The sequence below is a fragment of the Vulpes lagopus genome, chromosome 5 (assembly GCF_018345385.1).
Source record: "Vulpes lagopus strain Blue_001 chromosome 5, ASM1834538v1, whole genome shotgun sequence".
In the NCBI taxonomy this organism is placed as follows: domain Eukaryota; kingdom Metazoa; phylum Chordata; class Mammalia; order Carnivora; family Canidae; genus Vulpes; species Vulpes lagopus.
In genome coordinates this window covers 68,251,220-68,278,947 of record NC_054828.1, presented here as the reverse complement: position 1 = coordinate 68,278,947, position 27,728 = coordinate 68,251,220, and the positions used below count along the sequence as shown (strand labels likewise).

At 64.6% G+C, this 27,728-nt stretch overlaps 4 protein-coding genes across 4 annotated transcripts in view; 3 read left to right on the top strand and 1 right to left on the bottom strand.

Moving 5' to 3' along the window:
• Positions 1-1,150, top strand: part of LRP1 (LDL receptor related protein 1) — an 81,244-nt gene extending 80,094 nt beyond the window's left edge. The window contains exon 89 of the mRNA XM_041757287.1: positions 143-1,150. Within this exon, the coding sequence (XP_041613221.1) occupies positions 143-283 (141 nt within the window). The 3' untranslated portion in view covers positions 284-1,150. The remainder of the gene's footprint in view (positions 1-142) is intronic.
• A 3,202-nt stretch (positions 1,151-4,352) lies between these two features.
• On the top strand, positions 4,353-13,322 carry NXPH4 (neurexophilin 4). Its single transcript, XM_041756067.1, has 2 exons — positions 4,353-4,496; positions 11,802-13,322. Exons 1-2 carry the CDS (start codon positions 4,440-4,442, stop codon positions 12,651-12,653), a joined length of 909 nt encoding a protein of 302 aa, XP_041612001.1. The 5' UTR covers positions 4,353-4,439; the 3' UTR covers positions 12,654-13,322.
• Positions 13,323-16,581: 3,259 nt separating this feature from the next.
• On the top strand, positions 16,582-21,542 carry SHMT2 (serine hydroxymethyltransferase 2). The gene is made up of 12 exons (XM_041756366.1): positions 16,582-16,727; positions 17,699-17,899; positions 18,405-18,484; positions 18,638-18,838; positions 19,148-19,229; positions 19,361-19,483; positions 19,600-19,739; positions 20,081-20,246; positions 20,444-20,543; positions 20,630-20,785; positions 20,867-20,974; positions 21,081-21,542. The coding sequence occupies exons 1-12, from the start codon at positions 16,695-16,697 to the stop codon at positions 21,206-21,208; spliced, it is 1,518 nt and encodes a 505-aa protein (XP_041612300.1). The 5' UTR covers positions 16,582-16,694; the 3' UTR covers positions 21,209-21,542.
• Positions 21,543-21,723: 181 nt separating this feature from the next.
• On the bottom strand, positions 21,724-23,902 carry NDUFA4L2 (NDUFA4 mitochondrial complex associated like 2). Its single transcript, XM_041756370.1, has 4 exons — positions 23,690-23,902; positions 23,256-23,344; positions 22,507-22,567; positions 21,724-22,407 (listed from the first exon to the last, which is right to left on the bottom strand). Exons 1-4 carry the CDS (start codon positions 23,744-23,746, stop codon positions 22,351-22,353), a joined length of 264 nt encoding a protein of 87 aa, XP_041612304.1. The 5' UTR covers positions 23,747-23,902; the 3' UTR covers positions 21,724-22,350.
• Positions 23,903-27,728: the final 3,826 nt, after the last annotated feature.

Below are 27,728 nucleotides of genomic sequence, written 5' to 3'. Positions count from 1 at the left end.
GGCTGCCGGGGTGGGGACAAGAGGCTGTGGGCAGGGTGACTAAGGGCACTGAGTTGGACGACGGAATGGAGGTGGGGGGCAGGGCACCGGGGCCACAGACCCCATCCCTTGAGCCCCACTTGAACCCTCTGTCACCTTGCAGCCCACCAACTTCACCAACCCCGTGTACGCCACACTCTACATGGGTGGTCACGGCAGCCGCCACTCCCTGGCCAGCACGGACGAGAAGCGAGAACTCCTGGGCCGGGGCCCCGAGGACGAGATAGGGGACCCCTTGGCATAGGGCCCTGACCACTGGACTCACCCCAGAGAGCCTCCTGCCCCCTGCCAGAGAAGTCCTTCGATGAGCCCCCCTCCTGCCCAGCCAGCCCTTCCCCGGCCCCGCCGGGGTGTATAAATGTAAAAATGAAGGAATTACTTTTTATATGTGAGTGAGCAAGTGAGCAAGCGAGCACAGTATTATCTCTTTCCGTTCTCCTCCTTCCTGCCTGCTCCTCAGCACCCCCTCATGCTGCCTTCAGGGAGGGGAGGAAGGGAGGGCCCGGGGCTCTCCTGGGGCTCACAGGTACCTGCCTCCTGCCTTCCACCCACATGCACCCCCACTAGGTGAGCTGGGCGGTGCTGCCTCCCCCCCAGACCCTTGGTCGAGGCTCTCCCCTGTCCTGCCCCAGCCCCACTCTCCCCCCTTCCACCTCCCTGAGGGCTCAGTCTGGGGAGGGAGAGTCCCTTGCTGCCCCTGCCTGGAAGACTTGGCTCTGGTTCAGGTAGCAAGGAGAGGATGGAATTTTTTGGTTCTTCTCGAGGGAGGCCATTTCTCGTGCCAGCCCCCAGTCTGGGGCACCTCTGAGATGGCCATGCTCAGTAACCCTCCCGGCCCGCCCCCGCCTCCAGTGCCCCCACCGGGGCCCCCAGGGCTGGAGACTTTCTTTGGTAAACGGTCCCCCCTTCCCCCGCCACCCCCCCCCATGAGGAGAAGGTGGGGCACACCCAGAAAGGGCAAGCGGGCAGCCCCGCTTTGGGGACATGAACGTTTTAATAATTTTTGCTGAATTCCTTTACAACTAAATAACACAGATATTGTTATAAATAAAATTGTAAAAAAAGAAAAAAAAAAGAAAGAAAGAAAGAAAGAAAGAAAGAAAGAAAGAAAGAAAAAAGCCACTGTGTCTACCTCTGCGTATGAGTCTGGGCGCTGGGCTGTGCCTGCCGTTGGCGGCCACCAGAGGGAGGCCTGCCCTGTGCCGAGGCGGCTGGCCAGCCTGGTGGTCGGGGCACCCCTGCAGCTCCCTCCCCTGCATCTGGCCGCAGGTGGGGGGCGGGGGGGCAGGCTGATGGGGAAGACCTGCGTCTCCTGCCAGTGTGACCTTGAGCCGGTAGCTTCACCTTTCCGGATCTCGAGGGCGCTCCGGCTGAAATCTGTTTCTGGCCTGTCACTTGCTGGGCGACACCCACCCGCCGTTCCCAGAACCCGTCTCCCACAGTGAGGAAATCCAGCGAGAGCGCGGAGCACACTGGGGGGTGTGAAGGGTTTCTAACCTGCAGCGCGTTCCCACCAGCCCTCTGCCCGAGTCTGCTCTTGGGGTGCTGCTGTCCTCACGGAGGCTGATCGGATGCCAAGAGTAGAGCCCCACCTTCAGGGCAGGGGGGCGCGGGTGCCCTGCACCGAGGGAGAGCGGGGAAGACAGCTTGCCAGGCCCCACCGGCCACCAGCCCTCTGAGCCGTCCCAGGGGCTGGCGGGAAGGGACTGCCACAACCCGAGGGTGCCAGGCCTACCTCGACGGTCACCCAGAGAGGGGAGCCTCTTGCAGAACGTCACACAGCCTTACACTGCCCAAGGCTCAGGGGGAGCTAGGGCACCGCTCTGCCCTCACCGGCACGCGTAAGCTCAGTGGGGACACCTGCACACCTGGAAGGACCGCCCCACACCCAAGGGATGGCCAGAGGGTGGCCGCTCTCTCCCAGCTTATTCCTGCCCCGAGGAAGCTCCGGGTCTAGCACCTCTAGAAACAGGAACCCTCCCCTTTCTCTTAGCCCTGAGAGCCCAACTCCAGCCTCAGCCCCAAGGCAGTTCTGAGATCCTCCACTGGCTCTGGGGCACCCCGAACCCCGGGAGAGCCCCCCTCCCCCGGAAAAGAGGCCTCCTCGCCGGTTGCCTAGCGAGGTTTGTGGCCGCATCTGTCCGCCAGGTGGCGGGCGAAGGCCTGCGCGCCGTTCACCCCGAGCCCAGCACGGCCCCTCCCCGACGCTAATTATGCACCTGCAGGCGCCCCCGGCCGGGCCGCCACCGCCTCCCCCCGGGCTCCTCAGCCACACCCCCGCCCCCGCCCCCACCCTGCGCCCCGCTCCCCTCCCTCCCCCGCGCCCGCCCGCTCCCCCCAGCCCCACCCCCTCGCTCCCTCCCCCTGCCAGCCGTGCATCTGGCGCCCCCGGGGAGCCACTGATTCTCTGCCTGTCGCCTCAAGATCCCGGGCAGAGCGCGATGGGCCCCCAGCTGCGGCCTGGAACGCAGGGCCCTCCGGCCAGCGTCCCCTCGCGCCGCCAGGACAGCCGAGGAGGGCCCATCGGGAGGCATTCCCCCGACTCCTCACCTGGCAAGGGCGGGCGGCCTAGGACAGAGGCGGAGAAGCCCCGGGGCAGAGGCTGGTACAGACAGGAGAGACAGAGATGGAGAGATGCAAGGGCAGAGGCAGAGACCCAGAGACAGAAGGGGGTGCGCGCGTGTAGCTGGGCACACGAGGGGGTGACCTACGACTAGCAGGAGAAGGGGCAAGGTGGCCCAGGGCCCCAGGAGATGCAGGCCTAGTGATGAGCTGCTGCCCGGGTCCCAGGCCCAGCGTGTCCCCTGCGGCCCGCGCCACCAGGTCACAGCAGCCCCAGGCGGGAGCTTCCTGCCCCTCCTGGCCTCTCCTCTCTGCCCCTCTGCGCCTGGGGTCCCGCCTCCTGCTTCTGTCTGTCTGTCTGGGTGTCTCAGTGTCCACCTCATCTCCTCAGCATCACTGATCCTTTTCTGGTGTCCTGCACATCTTTGCATCCGAATAGCTCTTTGTATGTGGCTGGGCTGGTCTTTGCACCCCGGTGCCCGCGTACACCTGTGCGTGTCCATCTCGGCCTGTGGATGTTTGCCTCTCTGCCAAGGCGAGGAAGGGGTCGCCTGGGGTCTGAGTACCTGGCCGGCTGTGTTTGTCCTTTGGGCGAGCGTGCATTTGTCTCTCTGTGTGCAAACTGTGTCCATCTGCGTGTGTCAGTGTGCCTGTAGGTGTGCACCTGTCTGCATGTGTGTGCCGCGCTCTGCATGCCGCCCGGGTGCTCACCTCTGTGGCGGGGCCTGCCCCTGTGAACGCGTCTGCGTGCATGCGGGGCGGGGGTGGACTGGGGTCAGGAGGTGCGCCTGGCTCTGTCCCCGTCCCCGTCGCCCCGCCTAGGTGCCGGTCATAGCACCACCTCAGCCACAGCCTAGTGCATAGCAACAGCTGACAGCTGAAGCCTCCCGGGCAGGGAAGAGAGCGAGACCAGGGGGAGGAGGGAGCCGAGGAGGAAACAGCCAAGAGGATAGGGACAGAGACAATGCTGGGGACAGAGACAAGGACAGAGACAGAGGAGGAAGGGGACGAGGGCGAGAGGAGCTGAGGGTGAAAGACGGGACAGTGAAAGGGCAGGGACGGAGACCCGGCGGGCGGCGCTGGGGGACTTCCCGCCCCCGCGGGGGTCAGCGGCGGGGGCGGGGGCGGGGGCAAGCGCGAGCGGCCGGAGGCGCGGAGGGGTCCGGAGCCCGCGGGGTGCCCTGGGGGCGGGGGCGGCGGGCGCCGTTTGTCAGCCCTATTGACAGACGTGATGGGGTTTCCGTCCGTGATCAATGATTCTCATCTCCGGGCCGAATGAGCCGCGGGGCGCCCATCCATCCCCGTCAGCGCTGCGCGGCCGCGGCCGCCCGAGGCCCCGCCCGGCCTCAGCCCGGGGCTTGCAAGGGGCCGGGCACAGGGACCCCGGCTTGAGGGGCCGCCGCGCACCCCTGCGGGGACGGGGTCCCGGAGCCTGGAGCCCCGCGCCGCGGGCCGCTCTGGGCGGGGCACCCCCGAGCCCCGCCGGCCCGACCCCGAGGCCCCGCGGCCCCCGCGCTCCGCACCTGGGCCGGGGGCGTGGCCGGGGCGTGTCGGGGTGAAAGTCACCTTCGGTGCCCCCGGCCGGGCGGGAGGGGGCGCGCGGGGCGCGGCCGGGATTGGAGCGACGCGGAGCCCCGCCCCCGCCCGCCCGAGTCCGACCCAACTTTCTCCCCCGCCCGCGCCCCGCCCCCAGCGCCGGCTCCGCGCCTCCCGCTCAGTCCGCGGGCCGCGCCGCCCGCTCCCGCCGCGCCGGCAGCCGCCCCTCGGCGCGCCCCGGGCCTCGCCCCAGGCCCGGCTCCGGCCCCCGGACCCGTCCCCCGCCCCGCGCCGCCGGGAAGATGCGGCCGCTCCCGGAATGGCTTCTCCTGCTCCTGGGTCCGTGGCTCCTGAGGAAGGTAAGCGCACGCGGGCCGGAGCGGGAGCGGGGTCCGGGACGCCGAGGTCCCAGAGTGCGGGGGCGCCGGGCGTCCCAACTTTGTGCGGCGGGGGGACGCGGACGGACAGACGCCCCGGCCCGGGACGCGCGCTCTCCCAGCCCAAGTTGGTGGAGGCCCGGGGGGGAGCGGCGTGGAGCCCCGACTCGGATCTGGCTCCGGGCTCGGCGGGGGAGGGGACGGAGCCGACCCGCGAGTGCGCCAGACTGAGCGGGAGTGCGAGACAGACAGACAAGCCAGCGGGGTGTCAGCCTCGCAGTCTCCCGGCGCCAACCTCGCTCCCTTCCTGGCGGTCTGTCCTTCCACCTCTCCACCCGCCCGCCCGGTTCTCTTCTCTGCACTTGTCACAATGCCACAGGGGCGCCCTGTGCCGAGCACACACGACCCGCACACGCGCGCACAGACACGGCCGAACTTGGCTGCATCTCCCATCACATTTCCCGCGGAGACACCTCCCCTGCACAGACCTCCCAGACACACCCCTCTCGCGCCCAGCAGATTGGGGGGGGGCTGTCTGGAAGGGGAGTCTCTCTCCCTGTGCTCTCCTTGTTCCCCCCTCCCAGGGTTGCCTCTTCCCTGAGGCGCTGGGGCGAGGACCGAGGCGCAGGAGGCCCAGATTTCATCTGCCTCCCTCCCAACTTGGAGGCTTCAACTCCAGAACAGGGTGTGCTCGGATGTTCTGGGGTGGAGCGGGGGGTCAGCGTGTGCACGGGCGTGCATGCGTGTGTCCGGGGCCCCCAGGCTTGCGCATCCAGTGCTGAGGTCCAGGGTGCATGTGTAAGCTAGGTGGTGTGTGGTGGTGGCTTTGAAGGGGCGAGTGCAAGCGCCTGCTTCACAGTGCAGCTATCTGTGCCCTGCTGTGTGTCCCACAATGGGGGCCTAGGCCCTGGACCCTGTCTCCTTTCATCGCCTCCTTGCCAGTGACTTTTCCATTTCCTGCACCCTAACTGTGACCTACCTAGCTTGGGGGCAGGCGGGTAGCTAGCTTCCCAAACCCCTACTCCCTGCCCCCCCAGCCCCTAGCCCCTGCAGAAGCTGGAAGGGATGTAGGCCCCCCACCTTCCCCTGCCAACACTGGGACCCCACCTGCTCGGCCAAATCGAACTCAGCAACTCCAGCGGGGTAGGGGCTGCCCTCGTGAAGCTGGTGATTGAGCTCCCTGATTCTCCCAAACACGCCTGGTGACCTTGAGGGGCTGGAATGGGGGCAGAGGGGCCCCCTCCATGAAAACTGTTCCCAGGGCAGGAGCTCCATTTGGACTTGCTGCTCAGCTCTGCTCTTAGGGTACTGCAGGAGGGGGGGGCTGGGCCCTACGACCCACCTGTGTATGTGAAGGCCTGGGGGGCCGAGGTAAAGATGCTATGGCCTTGCCCCTCCTTTACACTTCCTCCCCACTCTCCTCTTCACTCTCCCCATCAAATAAACTCCCCTGTGGACAGATCTGGTTTAATTTCCTTTGCCCCCTGAAGGGGAATGAAACATCTGGTGGAGACTTGAAGGAGAGTAAGCGTGAGGATGTGAGCGATGGGGACCTATCTGAGTGTGTGTGAGCTGCAGCTGTGCGCCTCCGTGTTGGATGGAGTCAGTGGGGGAGAGTGTATCTACCATTTAGTCCAGCTTGTGTGAGGGGAGCATCAGTGTAAGGACTGTGGTAAGGTGTATAAATATGTGTAATTGCATGGCAGAGCGTGTGCAGGGAAGTGTCTCTGCGTCCAAATGCCTATCTCTGTGTGCCTGTGCGCACTTGTGAGTAGTGTGCCTGTGCATATCCCACAGGAGGTCTCCAGGGGCGTCTGGGTGCTGGGGTGCCTGTGTTGCCTGTAGGTATGTCTCTGGCATTTGTGAGTGTCTGTGCATTGTGGTTTTGAGTGCCTCTGACTGTGAGTATGGGCTTGTGAGTCTCAGGATGTGTTCATGTATCTGAAGTGGCTTCTGTGTGTGTGCACTCAGGGCCGTCTCAGTGCCAGGGCTGGGAGTGTGCTGACTCGGTAGGAGGCTGGTCGGGGACAGAGGATGAGGGAGCTCTTTGGAAAACCCTAATTGTCTGAGGCTAACAACCCTGCCTCCCCACACACACCCTGCCCTCCCCCACTTGCCCCTCCTCCTGGGCCTGGACTGGCTGCCCCTGGGGCTGTGGCCTCATGGGCAGACCTTCTTCAGGATCTTTCTAATAAGGTCTCTGACTTCCTTTCCCGGTCTCTGTCTCCGTCTTCCCCACCCCTTGCCGAAGGGGCTGCCTACTGGGAGAAGCAGCAGGCGATCAATAGTCACTAATCACTAATCACTAATCACTAATTACTAATTAGCTGGGGGAGGGCAGGGGCGGGGCCCTGTGGGACCTTCCAGCTCCATCCTGCCTCAGGGAAGGATTAGGCCTAAGCGAGCCTCCTGGAGCTGGCGGGCCTCAGACCTGCAACTAGCCACTGTCTCCTGCCTCATACCCCTCTCCAGCCCCCCAGCTAATCTCTGCTTGGGCCACTTAGGCACGTGCAGCCTGGGCTAGGGTCCAGAGCCTTGGCGGGGATTTGGGGGCAGTCAGGGGCCGCAGCTGGGCTGGGGGCTCAGGAGAAGGGGGGGCGCTGTGCCGGCTCCCTTGGGCCAGAGCCTGTATGTATGAGAGAGGTACCCAGCGGAAAGGAGTTAGAGGGTCATGGGGTTCGGTGGGGGGAGGAATTGGAGACCCAGGACTGGGAAGAGGTGAGGTCATAGGGAGACAGCAACAACGCAAGGGAGTATCACTGGGGTCAGAGGCGGGGTCATTGGGAAGGGGTGAGATCACCCAGGTAAGTGGAGGGGGCATCCCAGGGCTCAGGGATGAAGTCATTGTCAAGGAGATGGGGAACTTTGAACAGAGCCCTGCAACTCCACAAGGGCGGGGTCCAGGAAGGGGACCGGGTAACCGAGAGAGGGCAGGGTCATGGGTAGGGGTCCCGGGCCTCCAGCACACTGGGCGCGGTGGGGAGTCGCGGGGTGCGGGGTGCGAATGGGGAGCAGCGAGCGCTTGAAATTGGCGAGTCTCCCCTCTCCCTCCCCACCCCTCCTCCACCTCCACCCCGCCCACTCCCCCTCCGGCTCCGGCTTCGGGAAATTACATCCCCGCTCCGCGGCTCCCCCCCCCCACCGCGCCCCCGAGCCCGCGCCTTTATAGGCACATTTATTGCAATAATAAAGTAAGGCGCGGGGCGGGGGGCGGGGGGCGGCCGTTCCCGGGGGGACCGCGCCGGCTCTGGGAAGCAGGGAAATAAAATAAAATAAAATCAAAATTCAGATAACGGTGAGCCCTGCGCTGCAGGCCTCGAGCAGGCGGGAGGCGGGCCGGGGGAGGGGTGCCCGGCCCAAGGGCAGAGCCCGCCCCGCCGGCGGCCCCGCCCCCTCGCGCTATGCGGGGGTCTGGAGGGAGGCGTCCTCGCCGCCACCTGCCCGCCCCCTCCCGCCGCGCGTCCGGCCGGGCCTCGAGCTCCGACTCGTCCCGGTACCTGGCCTCAGCTCCTGCCTCGGCCCGTCTCCCATCTCCCCGTCCGTCCCCCCGCCGCCCGCGGGCTCGCAGCTGCCACCCCGTCTCCCGGGCCGCAGCCCTCGCGGCCGGGTTCCTGCCTGGGATCCACGCCCCCTCCCCCACGTCTGTTCCCGCCCCCGGCCGCTCCGCCTCCCCGTCTCCCACCTCCGACCCCGATCTCGGCCCCGCCCGGCCCCCCAGGGCCCGTCCCTCACCCACCAGCCCTGCCCTCTCGGCCCCCAGCGCCTGCCCCGCCGACATCCCGTCCGCCCTGCGCCGGCCTCGGGAGGAGCCCCTCCTCGGCCCTGTTCCCGGGCCTTCCCCGATACCGGCTTCTCTCTGCACCATTGACCTGCGTCTGCAGTCCAGGCCCCAGGCCCCTCCGCCTCCGTCCCAGCCCGCACCCCAGACCGTCCTCTCCACCCACCCCCGATCTGCCGTTACCCCATGCCTGTGCCCGGTTCCTCGCCCTGTCTGGGTGCCCCCCCCCCCAGGCCCTAGGTGCCAGGGCCTAATTCGCCGGCCCCTGCCCTAACCGGGCCCAGGCCTGGAGCTCCGTTCCCTCCCGGGCGGGGGTGCGGTTCCCTTCCCCCAGCGGCCCCGCCTGACCCAGGCAGCCGGAGAGAAGCCAGGGACCGGTCTGGAGGCCCGGGGAGGTGCACCCTGCAATGCGGCTGGGGGGCCGACAGCCCGAACCTCCCCCTTTCCCCGCGGTCCCATCCGAACCCCCCCCACACACACACACACACAGTGGAGTTTGTTCAGCATCAAGAGGCAGCCTCAACTCCCCTCCATTGCGTGGGCTCACTGCCTCGGGGGCACAGCGCTCCTGGCTGGGCTCCCGCCTGCCTGGGCCCGAGGCGCCTGGGGAGGAGCACCCCCCCACCTACGCCCCCACCCCCGCCTGCCTCCAAGCACCTCCGCCCCCTGAGCCGACAGCCAGACTAGCCTCTCCCCTCGGCAAATGTCACCGCGCCCAATTAGCTTAATTAAACCAGCTCTGGAGTGAGAGGGACCCCTCCTCGGACAACACCCCGCTCCCACTCTCGGTCGGGAGGGGGAGGGACAGCACCGTGGATCTGGGGTAGGGGGGCTCCTCCATCACCCTGTTTTCCCTCATTCCCACCCCACCTACAGATGGAGACAGTCGGCCTGAAGGATAGAGGGAAAGAACCAAGAGAGACAGACAGAAACAGGGAGCAAAACAATCACGGAAGGAGAAAATTCGAGACACAGTGAGGGACTGAGAGGAGTCGCAGAGAGAGATGGAAAAACAGTGAAAGGGAGCGCGAGAGAGGGAGAGTGAGCGTGCAAGCGAGGAAGCCAGAGGGAGGATTTGATTTTTATTTTATTCCATGTTCCCATTTCTCGGCTCGTTTCCTCACAGACTCTCACCCCTCCCTGTCCGAGCTCCCCCCAAGGTCGCTTTGGCCGCCCCCCCCCAACTCTTCCCTTTTATCCTGGCAGTCTCCTGCAGCCAGTGGGGGGTGCGGGCGCCCAAAGCCCAGGGATTTGCCAGGATCGGAGAAGCGAAGACAGCAATTTGTCTGGGATGGGGGGGGGGGGCAGAGGGGCACCCAGCACCCCTCACCGCGAGCCAAACCTCCTTCCCTCTCTCAGCCCCTGCCTGAGAGGAGTCACTGGACCGAGCCCTGGGCTGGGTGCAGGGCAACCGGCCCTGCTGGGGTGTACTGGGAGGGGGTCTCAGAGGCATCCGGGGTCATAAGAGCAGGTGCTTGGGGGCTGATGGACGCCCCTGGAAGGCAGTGCTGGCCCCAGAAGGGTGAGATTAGGAGTCAGAGTTCAAATGACTCCCCCTTCTTGACTTTCCCTGGAAGCTTCTTGCACGCCCTCCTCCAGTGCCCTCTCCGAGGCCCAGGGCCCGCCCTCTCCAAGCCCACCTCCTCCGAGGCCTGCCAGGCCCCCCTCCCCCTCTGCGTCCCCCCCCAGGTGGCCTGGGACCCTCCCCACCGTCCCTCTCAGGCCCACCCTCCGGAGTTAGCTGCCAGCTGCAGCCTGTCTGAGTCAATCACTCTCGCCACCTCCGCCCCCCTCACCTGAGCTGGGAGGAGGGAGGGATGGACGGGAGGAGGATGAGGGGGGTCGATAAATATGTATGACGAGCGGGTGGCGGTGGCATTAATAACCCGGGATCGCAGTGCTGCGGGGATGGGGACCAGGCGGTGGAGGTTCTAGCCTAGCAGCTTGACTCTGGCATCCCTGTCCCTTGTGGCCTCGCGCTCGGTGTGTACACAGGGCATGTGCAAACAGAGGGGGCACCCATGCTGCCAGGCCTCTCTATGCAGCCCCCCCAAGCTCGGCCTGCAGGCCGCTGCGGAACCCCCCAGGGACCATTCATATACAACTCCCGCAGATGCACCCCAGGGGACAGGCTGAACTCATTCTATCCTTGTGGCTATACTGACACACACCCTTGAGGGAGAGCCTGACACATGGACAGCGGATGACAAGAGCTCACACAGGAAAAGTAACACCTCCAGAGAACCAGACACAGCCACCTAGGCATACGACGACACCAGTCACACAGTCACAACCACCACAAACTGATACACAGCCTCACTTGGATCAACACACAGACACACACAGCCAACCCAGGCCCATCTAAAACCCAGGCATATACACACAGCCATTGCAGGCGGACACAACAGACACTCAGCCCCACAAGCAGACCCACACACACACAGAGGCTCCTCAGACTGATACACACACACACACACACACACACACTCTGCACAGCCACTCCAGGCCGACACGCACAGCCATAATCATAGACTGAGACGCATGGTAAGCGTGCACACGCACACAGGCTCCCACATGCACCATTACTCCAGGTACACAGACACACACACAACCACCCAGGCCTCCGTGCACAGTTCTCCCTCCCCGCAACTGAACCTACGCGGTAAGGGCCACACTTAACAGCCGCAGCCAACAGCCTGACTGACACACTCTGACACTCACGGTTCCTCTGACTCCCGCTCCCTCGCGGGAGCGCCATCTCCATATTTCTTTCCTGGCACTCACCCTCTCCTCCACTCCTGGCCACCCCCCACCCGGCCCCACCCGCCCCAGATAATTGATGGCCCGGGCCTGGCCCTGCCGCTCCCGCCTCTCGATCCATCTTGTACTGGAGCCCGCGCTGTCTCCCAGATCGGTGGCCACCTGAGACCAGCAGCACGCGGAGGGCGGCCAGGGGCGGCTCTCCGGCCCCCCATAGGCAGGGTGCTGGAGGCAGAGAGGGGTGCCCGCCTGGCCCTTTCCCGGGTCCCTCCCCACAGGGCAGCGGAGGCCCAGGCCTGGCTGGGGCTTTAGCCTCTGCAGAGGTGTCGGGAGGGCTTCACTCCTCCACGCTGGGTGTTGCTGGAGCTGACGGCTGGCTCCCCGCGCCCAGCTCCCCCTGGTCCACCATCCCTCAGAACCAACCGGGCTCCAGGTCAGGGGGGAGATGGTCCCGGGCGCCTCTCCCTCCTCACATGCACGCAGGCTTTGCGTGGCTTTCTCAGCTCTCATCGGAGTGGTCTGAGAACACAGGGCTTCTCGGTGTCACTTGACAGGTGGAGAAGCTGAGTACGGGCCAGTGACTTGGCCAAGAGCACAGAGCCGAGAAGGCTGCAGGCCCGCGCCAGTCCGCGCTCTGACCCACTGCCCGTTCCCTTCGGGCTCCCGGCGCCGGGGGCGGGGGGCGGGGCCCCCGGACAGCACGGGGCGGGGGCAAGGACACCCCAGCGTCTCTCTTTCTTGGTCCCCAGGTCGTCAGTGCCCAGATCCCCGAGTCCGGGAGGCCGCAGTACGTGGAGCTGCGCCCCGCGGCCGGAGGGGGCGCCCCTGGCCAACCGCTCCCGGGCCCCAGGGCGGCGCACGGCCTGGGCGCCGCGCGCGCCTGGAGCTGGGCCTGGCCGGCTAATCACACTGGGGCGCCGGCCCGGGCGGGGGCGCTGCCCGCGGCGCGCACCAAGAGGAAGCCGTCGGTCAAGGCGGCCCGAGCCAAGAAGATCTTCGGCTGGGGGGACTTCTACTTCCGGGTGCACACCCTCAAGTTCTCGCTGCTGGTGACCGGCAAGATCGTGGACCACGTGAACGGCACCTTCAGCGTGTACTTCCGCCACAACTCGTCCAGCCTGGGCAACCTCAGCGTCAGCATCGTGCCGCCCTCCAAGCGCGTCGAGTTCGGGGGCGTCTGGCTCCCGGGGCCCGCGCCCCACCCGCTGCAGTCTACGCTGGCCCTGGGCGGGGTGCTCCCTGGGCTGGGGCCCCCGCTGGGGATCGCGGCCGCGGGGCCCGGGCTGGGGGGGGCCCTGGGGGGCGCGCTGGCCGGCCCGTTCGGGGGCTCGCTGGGAGTGCCCGCGGCCAAGGAGTCCCGCGCCTTCAACTGCCACGTGGAGTATGAGAAGACCAACCGTGCGCGCAAGCACCGCCCGTGCCTGTACGACCCCTCGCAGGTGTGCTTCACCGAGCACACGCAGAGCCAGGCCGCCTGGCTCTGCGCCAAGCCCTTCAAAGTCATCTGCATCTTCGTCTCCTTCCTCAGCTTTGACTACAAACTGGTGCAGAAGGTGTGCCCAGACTATAACTTCCAGAGCGAGCACCCCTACTTCGGGTAGCGCGCCGCGCCCTCGCCTGGGCCCTAAGCTTCCCGCCTCGTTCCCACGTGGGGCCCCTCCCTGTGCCCGCAGCTCCCGTGGCCGCGCCCACCCCCTCCCTTCCGAGGGCGGCGGGAACAGCCCTCCCGGGACCGTCAGTCGGCGTCGGTCCCGCCCTTTCCCTAATGGGGAGCGCCCGCGAGGCGGGGGCGCGGCGGGGGAGAGGTACCCCCGCGAGGCCCCCCCAAGTGAGAGGCGGCGCGCAGGCCTAGAGTGGGCGGGGCTTGGGGCGGTCCCAGCGTCCCCGGCGTGTGCTTCGGGTCCCCTCCTGCCCCAGGCGCCGGGCTGGACGTTCCCTTTGTCCGCTCCCTTGATGCCGCCTGGCCTGACACCCTCCTCGAACCCTTTCTGATCCCCAGGCGCTTGTCCTCCCGTGCCACCCTGTCCCCACCTGAAGACTCTTAGGCCTATAATTGCGGCCTGTCCCCAGCCCTTTCCGCCTGCGGTATGCCTGTCCGCCTCGCCCCAAATCCTAATTAAGGTGGCGGGAGCAGAGCTCCAGGGTCCTCTGCCCGCCCCCCATCCCCCCTCCCTGCAGTCCTGCCCCCCCCCGCCCCTTTCCGGCTGCTTCCTCTTGGTGATATTTTTTCTACGCCAAAACAGACGGGAAAGGGAACAAAATAAAGTGAAATCCAGTATGTGTCTGCGTGAGAGACCTTTGTAGGGACGGGGGCGTGGGGGGGCGGGGTTACGGGTGGCAGAGACCTGGCCGGGCCTCCTCCCCGGCGGCCGGCGGACACTGAGGCAAGCCCTGGCGGCGCTGGCACCCGAGGTCCTCGAGACCCAGCCGGACGGAGGTGCGGGCGCCTCGGGGGGGGGGCGCTGGCCGCGTGGGGCCCTCGTCCCCGGCGCGCGGGCGGGCGGGCGCGGCTGCGGCTGACCCCGTGGGGACGAGGCCGGAGGGGCCCGCGCGGCCGCCGGGACGGCCAGGGGAAGAGGCACAGGGCCTCGAAACGGGATGCAGCTGCAGGGACGGCGTGGGCCGAGCGCTGACAACCTGCTAAGCAACGAGGGGCTGGCGGGAGGCGGCGGTGGGGGAGGGGAACGGTGTTTGCGGCATCTGGAGTCATCGATCTTCCTTTTCCTTCCTAATTTCGTGGGCGCTGAGTTTGCAGACGGCTGCGCGAGGGAGGGAGGGGCCAGGCCCGAGCGGGTGGGGGAGGGACGGGCGCGAGTTTGGAGCGGCCGCCGCTCGCCGCCGCCGCGGCCCCTGCAGCCCCTGCAGCCAGCTGCCCGCCCGCCCCCGCCGCCGGCTCCCTCCTGCCGCCGCCGCGGCTAATTTTATCCGCCCCCAAGCCCGGCCCGGGCGTTAATTGGCTGCGGCTTCATTAGCAGTTCTCAGGCTCAGCCGCCCCCCTCCCCTGGGGACCCCGACTGGGGCGACGGAGGGGGTAGGGACAAGCTGAGGCACCGAACGACGCCTCGACACCTCGCGGTCTGCCTTTCTTCTCCTTGAGTTCTGGGCCAAGATGCCGACTCAGAGTGCAGTACTCTCCGGGGGACTGCTCACTGGTTCCATCGGGAAACTGAGTCACAAGTGAGTCTGACCCAGACATGCGTGGGACTGAAAAGTCAGTGAGGGGAAAATAAGTGATGGATGGATGGATGGATGGATAGATGGGTGGGTAGGTGGGTGGCTGAATAACAAGATCAAGCTGAAAGGAAGAAGGAGGCAGAGGTGGTTCTAGGTCAGAGATTGGAGGAAGAAGAACCCGAACCGAGGGCCTATTGCTGGAAGGACCTCAGAACACCTGAGGTTAGAGTGGGAGGGAAGGAGGTTAGAGCCAAGCAGGGACTTCTGAGGCCTAGTATGAGACCCAAGTGGGAAAATTTGGAATAAGCAAGTTAGCCTATCTGGGCCTCAGTTTCCTCGCCTGTAAGGCAATAATAAAATAGCATATTCTGGAGGTTAAATGAGACATTGCGGGTATCCGGGTGGCTCAGTCCCTCAAGCATCTGCCTTTGGTCCTATGATCCAGTCCTGTATCAAGCTCCCTGCTCAGAAGGGAGTCTGCTTCTCTCTCTACCCTTCCCCCCTACTCGTGCTCTCTCTCACTCTCAAATAAATAAAATCTAAAAAAAAAATGAGACTTTGCATGTGAACATGTTTTGTGATGGATGGCCCTTCTCCTCTTGCTCTGACTCACAAACTGCCTCTGCAGCCATCCTCTTCTCCTCCCCCACCCCGCCCCCCTGGGGCATTGGATATCTGGGAGCTGAGTTGCCCCTGCCCATAACTGCACTTGTTGCATTTTGTTACCTGATCACTGCTTGATGTCCCAGCAGTCAGCGATTTATTCTTACATCTCCAAGGCTAGGGCATGTCTGGCACAGAGTAGAAGCTCAACATGTCTGTTGAATGAGTGAATGAATGAATATGTAATTTTGCTAAGTAAGGCAATGGTTCTTAAAAATTACTGCTTGAGAAATCACAGTGAGAAATGGTTCTCTAGAATCACTGAGGAGGGATGCCTGGGTGGCTCACTAGGTTAAGCATCTGGCTTCGGCTCAAGTCATGATCTCTGTGTTCTGGAGTCAAGCCCCAAGTCAGGCTCCCTCCTCAGCAGGGAGTCTGCTTCTCCCTTTCTCCCTCTGTCCCTCCTCCATGCTTGTTCTCTCTCTCTTTCTCAAATAAATAAATAAAATCTTATTAAAAACATAGAGTCAGGGCAGCCCCGGTGGCTCAGCGGTTTAGCGCTGCTTTCACGTGGGGTGTGATCCTGGAGACCTGGGATCGAGTCCCATGTCGGGCTCCCAGCATGGAGCCTGCTTCTCTCTCTCTCTCTTTGTCTCTCATGAATAAATAAAATAAAATCTTAAAAAAAAAAAAAAAAAACATAGAATCAGGGCAGCCCAGGTGGCTCGGTGGTGTAGCACCGCCTTCAGCCCAGGGCCTGATCCTGGAGACTCGGGATCGAGTCCCATGTCAGGCTCCCTGCATGGAGCCTGCTTCTCCCTCTGCCTGTGTCTCTGTCTCTTTGTCTCTCTGTATCTCTCTGTGTGTCTCTCATGAATAAATAAATAAATTCTTAAAAAATATATAGAATCACTGAGGAGAAGTTTCACTGTCACCACGAGTGGGCAAATGTCTTCTTATCCATTGTATTAGAAGAGAAGCCTCCTCACATTCATGTTTATATTACATTTCCCAGCCAATTCCGATACCCAGCTTTGGGGATCTACTTCTAGAGGGGCCAATGAGTCCCGACAAAGTCAGACTAAAATGAAGATCCTTTCCGGACCCAAGGATCTAGAGCCCCAGGGATATAAGAGAGCTCGCTGACTGCTGGAGCAGCAGGAGGTGAACAGGTAGCAAAATTCAACAAGTGCAGCAATAGGCAGGGACACCTCACTCAGCTCCGGGGTGTCCCAGGAGGAGGAGACAACCATGGAGGAGGCAGGTCAGAGGATGAGGGGAAGGTGATCCATCCCAGACCATGTTTACATACAGACTCACTTAATCCTCACTACATGTTATTTTTGAATCACAGGTGAGGGCCAGATAGGCTAATTTGCTAGTTTGTCCCAGAGGTGGAACTTGAACTCAGGTCTCACCTTCTGAGCCAGGTGCTCTCCAGTGCACTATGGCGCACAAGCTCCAAGAGGAGTCTTCATATTTTCAAAAAGCCTAATAATGCTAGGTTTTCATTAGGCACCCAATAAAGGGCTGTTGTCTGGACTATGGAAAAAAAACCCCACTGAGCTTGAGGACAATGAGGCGGTGGTACGGCACCGGATCTCTTTTCTTTCAGGGGAGAGCCTCTGACCGTGGGCTACAGATGGGGAACCCCGCGGGGCGGGCGGGGGGGGGGGGGGGCGGCGGCGGGGAACTACAACTCCCAAGAGACCCTCAAGGGGCCACTGCACGCATGCGTAGGCCCCTCCCTTTGATCCGGTGGCTGCCCGGGGCCGTTCTTGCGCACGCGCTGTCGGGTCAGGCGGCTTCCTACCCCGCTCCCCCGGCCGGAGTTGGCGGCCGGACCTCCCGCGACCTGGGCTGCGATGCTGCCCTTCTCTTTGCTTTGGGCCACTCGGGTAAGAATGGGGCTCCGGAGACCGGGGGCCAATAGAACGCGAGCTCCCCTCCGACCCCGGTTCCCATTCACCAGCCCCGGGGTGCCCCCGGCTTCGCGCACGTGGTTTTGGTCCCCCGGGACGGGCGTGCAGCTCGGCAGTCTTCGGGAAGCCCCTCCCGGTGCCCGGGGAGCCCTGGGGCCCCTCCGCGTCCAGGCGACCCGGCGCCCCGGGGCCTGCGACCGCCTCCTTCACGTGGCGTTGGGGGAGAGGAGCGCCCAGATGCCCCGCGGACCCCGGGGAGCGAGCGGGGCCCCTGGACCGGGGGGCTGAGCCCGTCCAGCCAGCCCCGAGCAGTGCAGATGATGCAACCCGGCCCCGCTGCTTACATCAGGGGTTCCTTGGCGCTGCGGACTGACGGACGGGACGGGTCGGGGCACAGAGGGCGGGAAGTTGGTTTTGGCTTCCCTGCCTGAAGGCTCCCGCCACCACCAAACCCCTTCCCCCAGAGGCCGCTAAAGGTCCGCTCCGCCACCTCTTGCTCTGGAAACCACGTCTGCTGTCTGCCGCCTGAGTCCTTGCTAGCTCAGCTCCAACCCCCTGACTGCCACGGAGGCCCTGCAGGGGACCCTTTGGTTCCTGTGGGTTGGGGAGGTTCTGGAACCTTGGTGGATTGCCCCTGAGCTCCAGAGACATAGGCTTCTAGAGGACAAAGTTTGCCCCCTGGTTGCAGAGTGGTTCATGGGTCGAGGTGGAGGGAAATTCTGAGGTGAAATAAATGGACCAAATCAGAACCACCCCCTGGACATTGATCTCAGCCTTGGCTCTAGAACTGGCTTTTTGAAGGTGGAGGCGGGGGTGGTGAGAATTGGAAAGGCTGGCTGGACCACTGGCTGTGAGGTTTGGAGCCAGAAAGCCTGATAAGCATGGCTGGGGGTTGTTGGGCGACTCTTTGGATGCTTTTTATCTGACTCTGGTGTTTCCTCTCCTAGCCTCTGCAGAGATGTGGGCGGCTGGTCAGGGTGGCCTCCCGGTGCCAGCACAGCGAGGTGGCCCAGGCCCAGACCAGAGAAGCGGCGAGCAGGGGCTGGACGGGCCAGGAGAGTCTGTCAGACAGTGATCCTGAGATGTGGGAGCTGCTGCAGAGGGAGAAGGACAGGCAGTGTCGTGGCCTGGAGCTCATTGCCTCAGAGGTGGGGCGTGGGGAGAGGGCCCAGGCATAGGCCACAGTGGGTGCAGGAGATAACAGGTCATCATACTGAGGTTTCTCCAGATTTCCCTGTCGGACTCAGGGCCTTCCTGCTGGGCCTTATCTCCTTCTTTTCTTTACTGAAGAACAGGCAGGGCCAGTCTGGATTATTGGGTGGGGACATTAGAGAGCTTCCAAAGCTGTCCGGAGCCCCTCTAGTCTACTCTGGCCCCTTCCCCTTCCTGAGAGGAAAGAGGGGCCTGGAAGCACCGGTTCGAGTGGACCGGTGGCCTTGCTGGGGACACCTATCACGGCAGCTAGGTGTCTCAGGATGCTTCCTCTGGCCTTTCTTCAGGCCCGACAAGGAATGCTGAATGAGCAAACAGCTCTCAGTGGAGCCCAGCTCCTTCCTCCCTGCAGCCTGGGGTTCTGGCAGGAAGGGGCTATGGGAGGCTCCAGGGAAGAGGGCTCAATACCTTCTGACATTACCCCCCACCCCCTCACCCCAGAACTTCTGCAGCCGAGCTGCGCTGGAGGCCCTGGGGTCCTGTCTGAACAACAAGTACTCGGAGGGTTATCCTGGCAAGAGGTGAGGGCTAGGTACCAGAGGGCTGGGAGGCCATCCCTGATGGGCGTGCCCCCAGTGTGGATAGAGGAGTGGCCTTCCCAGCCCTTTGCCGCTGGTTGCTGAGGATACTCGGACCCTCTCCGGGTGCCCTGATAAACCCCCATCTCATGGCAGATACTATGGAGGAGCCGAGGTAGTGGATGAAATTGAGCTGCTGTGTCAGCGCAGAGCCCTGGAGGCCTTTGACCTGGATCCTGCACAGTGGGGAGTCAACGTCCAGCCCTACTCAGGCTCTCCCGCTAATCTGGCCGCCTACACAGCCCTCCTGCAGCCTCATGACCGAATCATGGGGCTAGACTTGCCCGATGGGGGCCAGTGAGTACCGGGGTGGGTGATGGGCTTGGTGGACAGGATGGGCATGGGACAAGAGTTGTTCCCGAACACCACCATGTGCCACACGGATGGCCCATGCAGGCGTCTCCCTGCCCTGGTCTCCCTGCCCTGCATATCAGTGGATGAGGAAGAGAAGCCACCAGTAACCAGTGCTCATCGTGCAACAGACCTGGCGTGTGGGTGGTGCATACCAGGGCCAGTGTTCTAGGGACAGAGGCGTTGGAGCTGGGCGGGAGGGGTGTGGTTCACTCCGGGCGTTACTCGTTTCTGAAGCTCTCTTACCCCTCTCAGTCTTACCCATGGCTACATGTCTGATGTCAAGCGGGTCTCAGCCACGTCCATCTTCTTTGAGTCCATGCCCTACAAGCTGAATGTGAGTGCTGGGGCTCTGCTGGCGCTGTGCTGGGGAAGGTGAGGGGCTGGAGTCCTGGGCCGGAGTCGGGGAGGAGAGGGAGCTGTCCTGCTTCCTTCTCAGGGCTTCAGCTTTTTGGTTTGTCCATGCAGCCTAAAACCGGCCTCATCGACTATGACCAGCTGGCACTGACCGCTCGACTTTTCCGGCCGCGGCTCATTATAGCTGGTACCAGCGCCTATGCTCGCCTCATTGACTATGCCCGCATGAGAGAGGTTGGTGGAGGGCTGGCGTACCAGCCACTTCCCAGGGGGTAGTGGGGAGATTCTGGGAGGGGGGGCAGCCTTGGGGAGGCCTCCCCAGGCTAAGGCCTGTCTCTGTACCTGCCCAGGTGTGTGATGAGGTCAAGGCACACCTGCTGGCAGACATGGCCCACATCAGTGGCCTGGTGGCTGCCAAGGTGATCCCCTCACCTTTCAAGCATGCGGATGTTGTCACCACCACCACTCACAAGACCCTTCGAGGGGCCAGGTCAGGCTTCCCTGAGGTCAGGCCTTATCTTTCTCTGCCTTCACGCCCTATTCCAGGGGCGTGGTTGGGCTGCATCTGAGAGGAGTTTATTCCCACCTGAAACCCTGAAGACTTTGGCCCAGTCTGTGATGACTCTCCTTGTCTTGCCCGTGGTGCAGTTCCCTGCTAGGGGATTTGGGGGTGGGGCTGAAGGGCTGCTCTCCTTGACCACTGGAGTCCCGCACACCAGCCCAACTGAAGTAGACTCAGAGAGCACGGGGACCCAGGTCAGCCTTCTCTGCTTTCACCATTCCTCGTCCTTTCTTCTCCGCTTAGATTCTGATCACCTGCTTTCCCCATAGGTCAGGACTCATCTTCTACCGCAAGGGGACGCGGGCTATGGACCCCAAGACTGGCCGGGAGATCCCTTACACGTTTGAGGACCGAATCAACTTTGCTGTGTTCCCATCCCTGCAGGGTGGGCCCCACAACCATGCCATTGCTGCCGTGGCTGTGGCCCTAAAGCAGGTTGGGGAGCCTACTCTCCTCGGGGTGGGGGAGGGGCAGTTGGCCTGGAGGCTTAGCCCGGCTCCTTGCTGAATGAATTGGAGCTGATAAAAGGGAAGCTCCGGGGTGGGGTCAAGGCTGGAGTCCCAACTACACTGGAAGTGGAAGGGCAGCAGGAGGTGGCGCTTGGGGTCATGATGCTACTGTCTCATCTCCAGGCCTGCACCCCCACATTCCGGGAGTACGCCCTGCAGGTTCTAAAGAATGCTCGGGCCATGGCCGATGCCCTGCTAGAGCGAGGCTACTCGCTCGTGTCTGGTGAGCCAGGGGGGTGGGTGAGAGCCTCTGCAGCCTCAGGCCGAGGCCCGGAGCCCCCCTTCCCGGCTCACTGTCCCTCCCCCTAGGTGGCACCGACAACCACCTAGTGCTAGTGGACCTGCGGCCCAAGGGCCTGGACGGAGCTCGGGCTGAGCGGGTGCTGGAACTGGTATCCATCACAGCCAACAAGAACACCTGTCCTGGGGACCGAAGCGCCATCACACCTGGGGGCCTGCGGCTTGGTGAGACCTGGGGTTTGTGGAAGGAAGGATGGCTGCCAGGTGGGCTCGGACTGGACTGATCCTCGTCTGCCTCCCTCCCAGGGGCCCCAGCCTTGACCTCTCGACAGTTCCGTGAGGATGACTTCCGGAGGGTCGTGGACTTTATAGATGAAGGTGTCCAAATCGGCTTGGAGGTGAAGAACAAGACCGGTGAGTTGGGGCAAGGCCCTCCCTGAGCTCACTCTGTGCCCCTCCCCCTGGCCGGCCTGACTGCCTTCCCTGGAGTTCTGACCTTGTGTTGCCTCACCCCCTCCAGCCAAACTTCAGGATTTCAAATCTTTCCTGCTCAAGGACTCAGAAACAAGTCATCGGCTGGCCGACCTCAGGCAGCGAGTGGAGCAGTTTGCCAGGGCCTTCCCCATGCCTGGTTTTGATGAGCGCTGAGGGCACTTGGGAGGTGGGGCCCACAGACTGGAGTTTATTCTCTGTCTCCTGGGACCAATGGAGGGGAGCGACGGTTTCAATTTTTTGCTGGAGGAGGGGAGGGCTCTTACTTAGGGAAACCCAGCTGTATCCTGGACTCTGTAGCTGAGATTTCTTTCCGTAACTAGACTTAGAAGAAGGAGGCCTGGGGCTTTCTGCCCTGAACTCTCCCATTATCTCAGTGTTATAGACTCCTTGCTCTTACCTGGGGAGAGGGCAGTTGCCCCTGTGAGCCCGAGGAAGGGGCGAGTAGGCACCCACCTTTCTGTTTTTATCTAATAAACTGCTACCCTGCCTGGATCTCTCCTTTTACTGCAGGAGGGGTCCCCTGGGCCAGGTGGTGGCCTGTCTCCCTCTACGTGTTTCCTCCCACCACCACCACAAGGACCCCCCCCCCGGGGGGGGCACAGCCTCCTTTCTCTGTCTCTGATCAGAGCCGACACCAGACGTGATTAGCAGGCGCAGCAAATTCAATTTGTTAAATGAAATTGTATTTTGCCCACGGCTGCTTCTGTTTGATCCCAGGGGACTGAGGGGAGCAAGGGAGGGGGCGGGGAGGCCCAGGTGCAGGGCTGCGGGAGGGGATGCCTGTTGGCTCTGGAAGCAGTGGGCTTGGGCACAGGGAGGAGCTCAGCTCCGCGGGCGAAGGTGTCGCATCCAGGGCAGGCCAGGCGCAGGCAGCGAGCCCAGTCGAGCCAGAGCAGCGCCGCCCCTGCACTGGCGCCGGAGCCCGGCTAACGTGGAGCCCGCCACGTCACTTGGCACTGGGAGGCCTCCGCTTGCTCCTGGCTCACGTTGACCACGCTCAACACGTAGCCTGGGCCACACCCTGCCGGCCTGGGTAGGGGGGCAGAGGGCCTTTCCGTCTACACACTGCCTGCCCTCTAACTCCTCCCCCCGGCGTGGGACTAGAGCTGAGGGTCAGAGGCGCTTCCGCTGCTGGGAGCAAGGGAAGGGGGTGGGGAGCTGTCTCCCCTTCTGTGGGAACCAAGCCTGTGTAAGCAGCAGCTGGCCGGGGTGGCGAGAGTGGCGCCCTGGGGGCAGGGGGCAGCGAGTGGAAGAAATGAGTCGGTGCTTCACTTCTCACTTGCGCCCCGGGCAGCTCAGAAGTCGGGCCGGTCCTTCTTCAGCTTCTTATAGTCCGTGGAAACTGCAAGAAACTACAGGAGGGGAAGGGGCACCTAGTGCCTCAGGCCTCCCCTCATGGCCTGGGGTGGGGGTGGGGTTCTGGGACCCAGATGAACAGATGGAGGAGGTACCTTGTATTGGTCATTGGGGCTCAGGCGGTTCCATGGCTCTGGGTTGTTCTTTCTGTCCCAGCTACAGAGAGGGAGGGGGATGGTGAGGGGTTGCTCCCTGGAAGCTAGGACCCCCGAGCCCGAAGCGACACATAGGGTCTCCTGCCCCGCAGCAGCACCCCTGCCCTATCCTGGGAGGCCCATTTCTCAGAGACCCACTGGGGTGGGGGCAAGGTAGCGGGTGGTGACCAGTGGAACAGGAAGGCTGTCAGCGTGGGGCCGGTGGGACTGACAACCCAGCCCAGGGCCTCCCCCGCTCCTGCCCCCTCAGGGTCACCCCCAGAGCAGGGCAGCAGAAGTCAGGCGGAGACCCCAGGGGCTGGGGTTTTAGTGATGCACCGACCCCAACGTCGCCCAGGCTTCCCGCCGTCCCCCAGCCCCCTCTCCCTACCCCGCCCTTGCGGAGTCTCCGCCGCTGCAGCCCCCACCGCGGCGCCCCTAGCAGCTCCCCGGCCGGGGCGGGAGGGGGGTACCCGAAGCCGCCCGCCGGCGGTGCGTCGTCATGGCAACCGGGCCGGGAGCGGTGCGGGTTCCGCGGCCCAAAGCGGGTGGAGTCTGGGCCCAGGAGCGAGCGGTGGGACGGTGGGGGAGAGCGGGCCCCAGGTGGAGGTGCCCGGCGGTGCAGACGCGGGGGGCTGCCTGGGGGTCCCCGCTGAGACCCCTCCCTGGCTTTCCTACCCTCCCCCTGCCTGCGGCCGACCCGCCTTTACCAGACGTCGGGGCTGCGCAGGGCGAGTCTCAGCAGGTACAGCGCGGCGCTGCCCATCCCCAAGCCAATGAAGCCGATCATCGGGATGAGCTGCGGAGAAGACGGGGCCGGGGTCAGCGCCCTCCCCGAGGGCCCCGACGGCCCGCTCGGCCCCCACCCGGGCCTGGGCTCCCTCTCACCCTCACCTGGGGTGGGGACCTGGGACCTCCAGCTACACTGCAGCCTCCGTGTCCCTCACCCGCCGCGAGCCTGTGGGGGGGGGGTCGAGGGTCGGGGCCCATTGCAGGGATAGGTTGGGGGCACCTGGAGAGCTGAGGGCCCTTGGGGGAACTGGGCAAGAGGCAGGTCCTGGGAGATCTGCGGGCCACCAGGGAAGCGAGAGTTGGGAGTTAGCGACAGTGGCTCTGGGGACCGAGCTCTGGGGACCGAACTCACCGCGGGGTGTCTCTTGATCTGCCTGTAGAAGCGGGCCCCGGGGCCTGTTCCCGCCATGTCGCCTCTCCAGGGTCTGAGGCTCCCCAGGGCTCTGCTCCCTCGCTCCTCCTGGGGTCCCGCCCCTGGCTGGGGAGGGGTCAGCCCGGCCCAGCCCAGCGACCCGCTCGGGCAGGCTCACCCCACCCCCCTCATCTCTTCCTCCCGCAGTCCCCGCCCGAAGGGGGACAAATGTCAGGAGGCAGAGGGCTTTCTGCCCCTCCACTCCTCCAGGTGGCTGCGCCATGGCCCACGGACACCCTCCTGCCTGGGGCTGGGTCCTGGCCTGGGAGGCTGACGGAGGATCCAAGGTAGGGGGAGGACCCGCTGTGGGCCGGGCTGTCAACTTGCAAGCCCAGTGCGGGGGCAGAGTGTTGGGAGGGCCAGGAGGGGCCCAAAGCACTTCCTGGACACCCCTAGGGCTAGCAGATCCCGAGGGAGCAGACAGGTCCCAAAGGCCCCACTGGGCCCCCGCACACAGTGTAGAGGGAGGAGGAGAGGAAGGACAGACCCACAGCCCTCCAGCATCCCCAGCCCTGCCAGTCGTGGGAGGGTCTCGGAGTCGGGGTGCGGTTGGCTCCAACAGCCAGCGGAGGCCGGGGGAGCCGGGGTATTTAACACCTGGCTGAGCTTGGAGTAAGTCCGCTGCCCAAGTTTGGGGTTTTGATAGACTTGCTTGCTCTGCCTACCTCCTGTAGGGTGAAGTCAGAGCCCCCCAAGACGGCTCGCTGTTTCTGGCTGCGCCAGAGAGGAGGAGAATGGGGTAAGGGCAGGAGTGGAGGAAACAGGAAAGATGGAGGAGGAAAGAGAACAAGACACCCGGAGAGAGAAGCGCAGAGCAGTTGCCTCCCTTTCTGCAGCAGCCTAGGTGTCTGCTATTGTTGGGGTGGGAAAGCTTGCCATCGTCTCTGGGGAACCGGGGTGCTAGGGACCCGGCAGCCTGGCCCTAACCACCTCTCCCCACTGCCAGGCTACCCCCCCAGCCCTCCCTCCGTCCAGAGCCCTGCGGCGCCACGGGCGGACGGGGTGAGTGGCTGCCCTTCCTGGGCACCCCCCCATCCCCGCGCTGGTCCCTCCTCCGCCCCCTGCGCTGACAAGCGCGGCTGTAATTAGGCTGCGGGGTCCCAGGCTCTCCGCCTCCCTCCGGCGGATAATGAGATAAAGTGTCAGAGACATGGGAGAACAAAGAGACAGAGACTCGCTGCGGCATGGGGGCGGGGGGCTCAGGGGGACTGACGGGATGTCAGGCCTGGAGCGGGGCAGAGCCCGGCACCTCCTGGGGACGGCCCAGTGGCCTGTCCTGTCACTCGAGCCCCCCAGGCCTCCAGTCTCCGGGACTAAGAATCAGTCCCGGAGCTCGAGCTCCCGGGGTTGCACATCTGGGCTGCACATCTGGCTCGGTATGCCCCAGCTGGGCCGCCAGGCCGCAGACAGGGGCGTCTGGCCCCGTGCCTCCGCGGCCCTCGCCCGGGCTCTTGGACCATTTCTTGTGACTTCGGTGTACAGGTGCGTTCCGGACCCTCCGCCCCGCTCCTTCCCTGGAGCCGCCGGCTGTTCTGCTTGGCCTCGGCGCCCCACTTCGCAAACGCCTTATTTCCTCTGGCCTCTCCAGGGCTCTTTGACCCCGCACCCGTTTCTGACCCCTCGTCTAAGCCCCCCCCCCCCCCCGCCCCATCTCTGGGTCGCGATCTCGGCCTGAGCTGGGGCGCGGAACTCGGAAATCCGGATCCCATGTCCCATCCCCCCCGCCGCACTTTCCCATCAGAAAGGCCGCGCGGACCAAGGCGCGCGAGGGATGCAGGAGCTGTTAGCTGAAGATCGGGCGTGGCCCAGGCCGTGCGGGGCTCCCGCGGGGACCAGCGGCTGCTCGCGGACTTCACCAGGACACGGACCGCGCGCCGGCCGCGCCGCGAGGGGCAGCAGCGGGGCGGGGCGGGGCGGGGCGAGCGGGCTGGGGCCGGGGCCGGGGCCGCGAGCGCCCCCTGGAGGTCGAGCTGCTCACAAGCTCTGCGGGGCGATGCCCCGGGTGCCCCCTGTCGGGCCGTGCGGGCGCTGCGCCCCGCTGCTTGGGGCGGGAAGCCGGTGCCTGGAGCGCCGGCCAGGCCCCACCTGGCCAGGTCCCACCTGGACGTTCCTGCCGCTCCTGCCAGGGCACTGGGTCCCCTCTTTGGGCCTGAGGTGGGCCCGCGGGGTCTTCCACCTCGCCGGGCTCCGGCTGGTCCCTCTCAAGGGGCTGGTGGGCCCCAGATGCCCCGGGCCGGGTCCCACCTAAGACTGCGCGCTGCCCTCGGCCCTGGGCCCCTGCCTGCCCCGGCTCTGGCTGCCCTTCTTTCTTCTCCAGGCTCTATCTGTCTGCTTCCGTGTCTGTTCCTTACCACCTGGCTGTGTCTGTCTCTCCCTCTGCAGCTCGGGCAGGCTTTGTCCCTGCGCATCTGTTTCTGCGTCTCTCCGCGGCTGTCTTTCCCTCTACATCTCTCTGCCCTCCGCGTCTCTCCTTGCGGACGCCGGTCTCTGTCTTCATCTCTATCCACCCCCACCCCCTCGGTTCAAGCCCTGGTCTCCGGCTCGCTGCCCCTGGGGGGCTGCAGTAGTGAGGGCAGCCGGCCTGGGGACAGCTCCGGGCACTGCCCGGGGTCCACTTCGCGGTCACCTCCGCGTGCCCGTCGCCTCGGCGCGGACTCCGTCCTCCCTCCGCAGCTGCGGGGCGTGGAGGGCGCGCCCGGCATCCGCTCGGGAGCCCCGGAGCCCCAGACCCCCTCTGCAGCTATTAAGGGCGCGGGGTCCCGAGGCTCGGGGAGATGATCGCGATTGCATCAGCCAGACAGCCGCGGAGCCGGGAGCCGCGCCGGCGAGCGAGACAAAGACGCCCGCGCCATCTGTTTATGCAAAGCGCTCTCCGCCGGGGACCCCGGCGTCCCGGTGCCCGGCCGGCTCGGGGCGCGGGGTCAGGGGCCTTCTCTGCCCGGCGCCCCCGCCGCGCCCCGCCCCCCTCCCCGGGACCCAGAGGGGCTGCGAGGCGAGCGGAACGGAGGGGGGCGGGGGGTGTTGATGTGATTGGAGCGGACGCGGCTGTTTCTTCAATAATGGATGGAGATGATGCGGACGGCGGAGCCAAGCCCGCCCGGAGAGGAGAGAGGAATAGAAATGGGGGGGGGGGGTGCGGGAGACTCACCCAGGCGCGCGCGCGCGCGCACACACACACACACACACACACCACCGCGCGTGCGTCACACTGTCATCTGAATACACGCTGTCGCGCGGCTCACACCCAGGCACACGCCCCCGCACTGTCACGGAGACACACACACCTGCAGGCAGCGATGCCAGAGCAACACACTCACCGGCGGCTCTTCGTGATTCTCACACATACACAGTCCTGCAGAGACACGCGGAGATGCCCACACTCGGGGCACACCCAGCCATGAAGATGGCACAGACAGACAGACACGTCAAAGCACATATCCCCTAGACACCCGGGCCTAAGCTAGACAAAAATGAGGGAGATTCGCGGGGCGGGGGTAGGATGGGGACAAGACCAACTAATCAGTCCTTAAGGGCCCGGACGCTCAGAGCAACTTACACTAACACGTCCTGCTCTGATATAGGCACCTCACACCTCAGGGCACAGGCACCCCCAGTCTCTAGGGATACAGAGGGACCCCACCAATCTGCACACACACCGGAGCTGCTGCCAGTGCCCCCAGCCTGGAGCAGGCCTGCCTGGTCTGGTGGCAGGGTGCTAGCTTCCTGCCTTGGCCCCCAGGGTGGGTGGTGCAGACCTTGGGCCATTGGAGCCCAGCACCTGGGGTGGGAGAGCCACAGGGGATCACTGGTGGCTGGGGGGGGGGGGGCAGGGACTGCCAGGGTTTCCCACGTGGCTGTGAGGGGTGTGGAAGAGCCGGGCCTCGAGCCTCGGTCACTAACTCGGGTAACCGAAGCCGGCGAGGCGGCCCAGTCCTCCCCCTGTAGGTCAGAGTGGAGCTGCCGCAGAGGGGTAGGGGCA

Coding starts and splice junctions, on each gene's coding strand:
- NXPH4 (XM_041756067.1), top strand. CDS start 4,440: ATGCGGCCGCTCCCGGAATGGCTTCTCCTGCTCCTGGGTCCGTGGCTC. Junction 4,497..11,801: donor GTCCGTGGCTCCTGAGGAAG/GTAAGCGCACGC, acceptor CTTGGTCCCCAG/GTCGTCAGTGCCCAGATCCC.
- SHMT2 (XM_041756366.1), top strand. CDS start 16,695: ATGCTGCCCTTCTCTTTGCTTTGGGCCACTCGG. Junction 19,230..19,360: donor CCATGCCCTACAAGCTGAAT/GTGAGTGCTGGG, acceptor TTGTCCATGCAG/CCTAAAACCGGCCTCATCGA. Junction 19,484..19,599: donor ACTATGCCCGCATGAGAGAG/GTTGGTGGAGGG, acceptor GTACCTGCCCAG/GTGTGTGATGAGGTCAAGGC.
- NDUFA4L2 (XM_041756370.1), bottom strand. CDS start 23,746: ATGGCGGGAACAGGCCCCGGGGCCCGCTTCTACAGGCAGATCAAGAGA. Junction 23,345..23,689: donor AGATCAAGAGACACCCCGCG/GTGAGTTCGGTC, acceptor TCTTCTCCGCAG/CTCATCCCGATGATCGGCTT. Junction 22,568..23,255: donor CTGCGCAGCCCCGACGTCTG/GTAAAGGCGGGT, acceptor CCCTCTCTGTAG/CTGGGACAGAAAGAACAACC.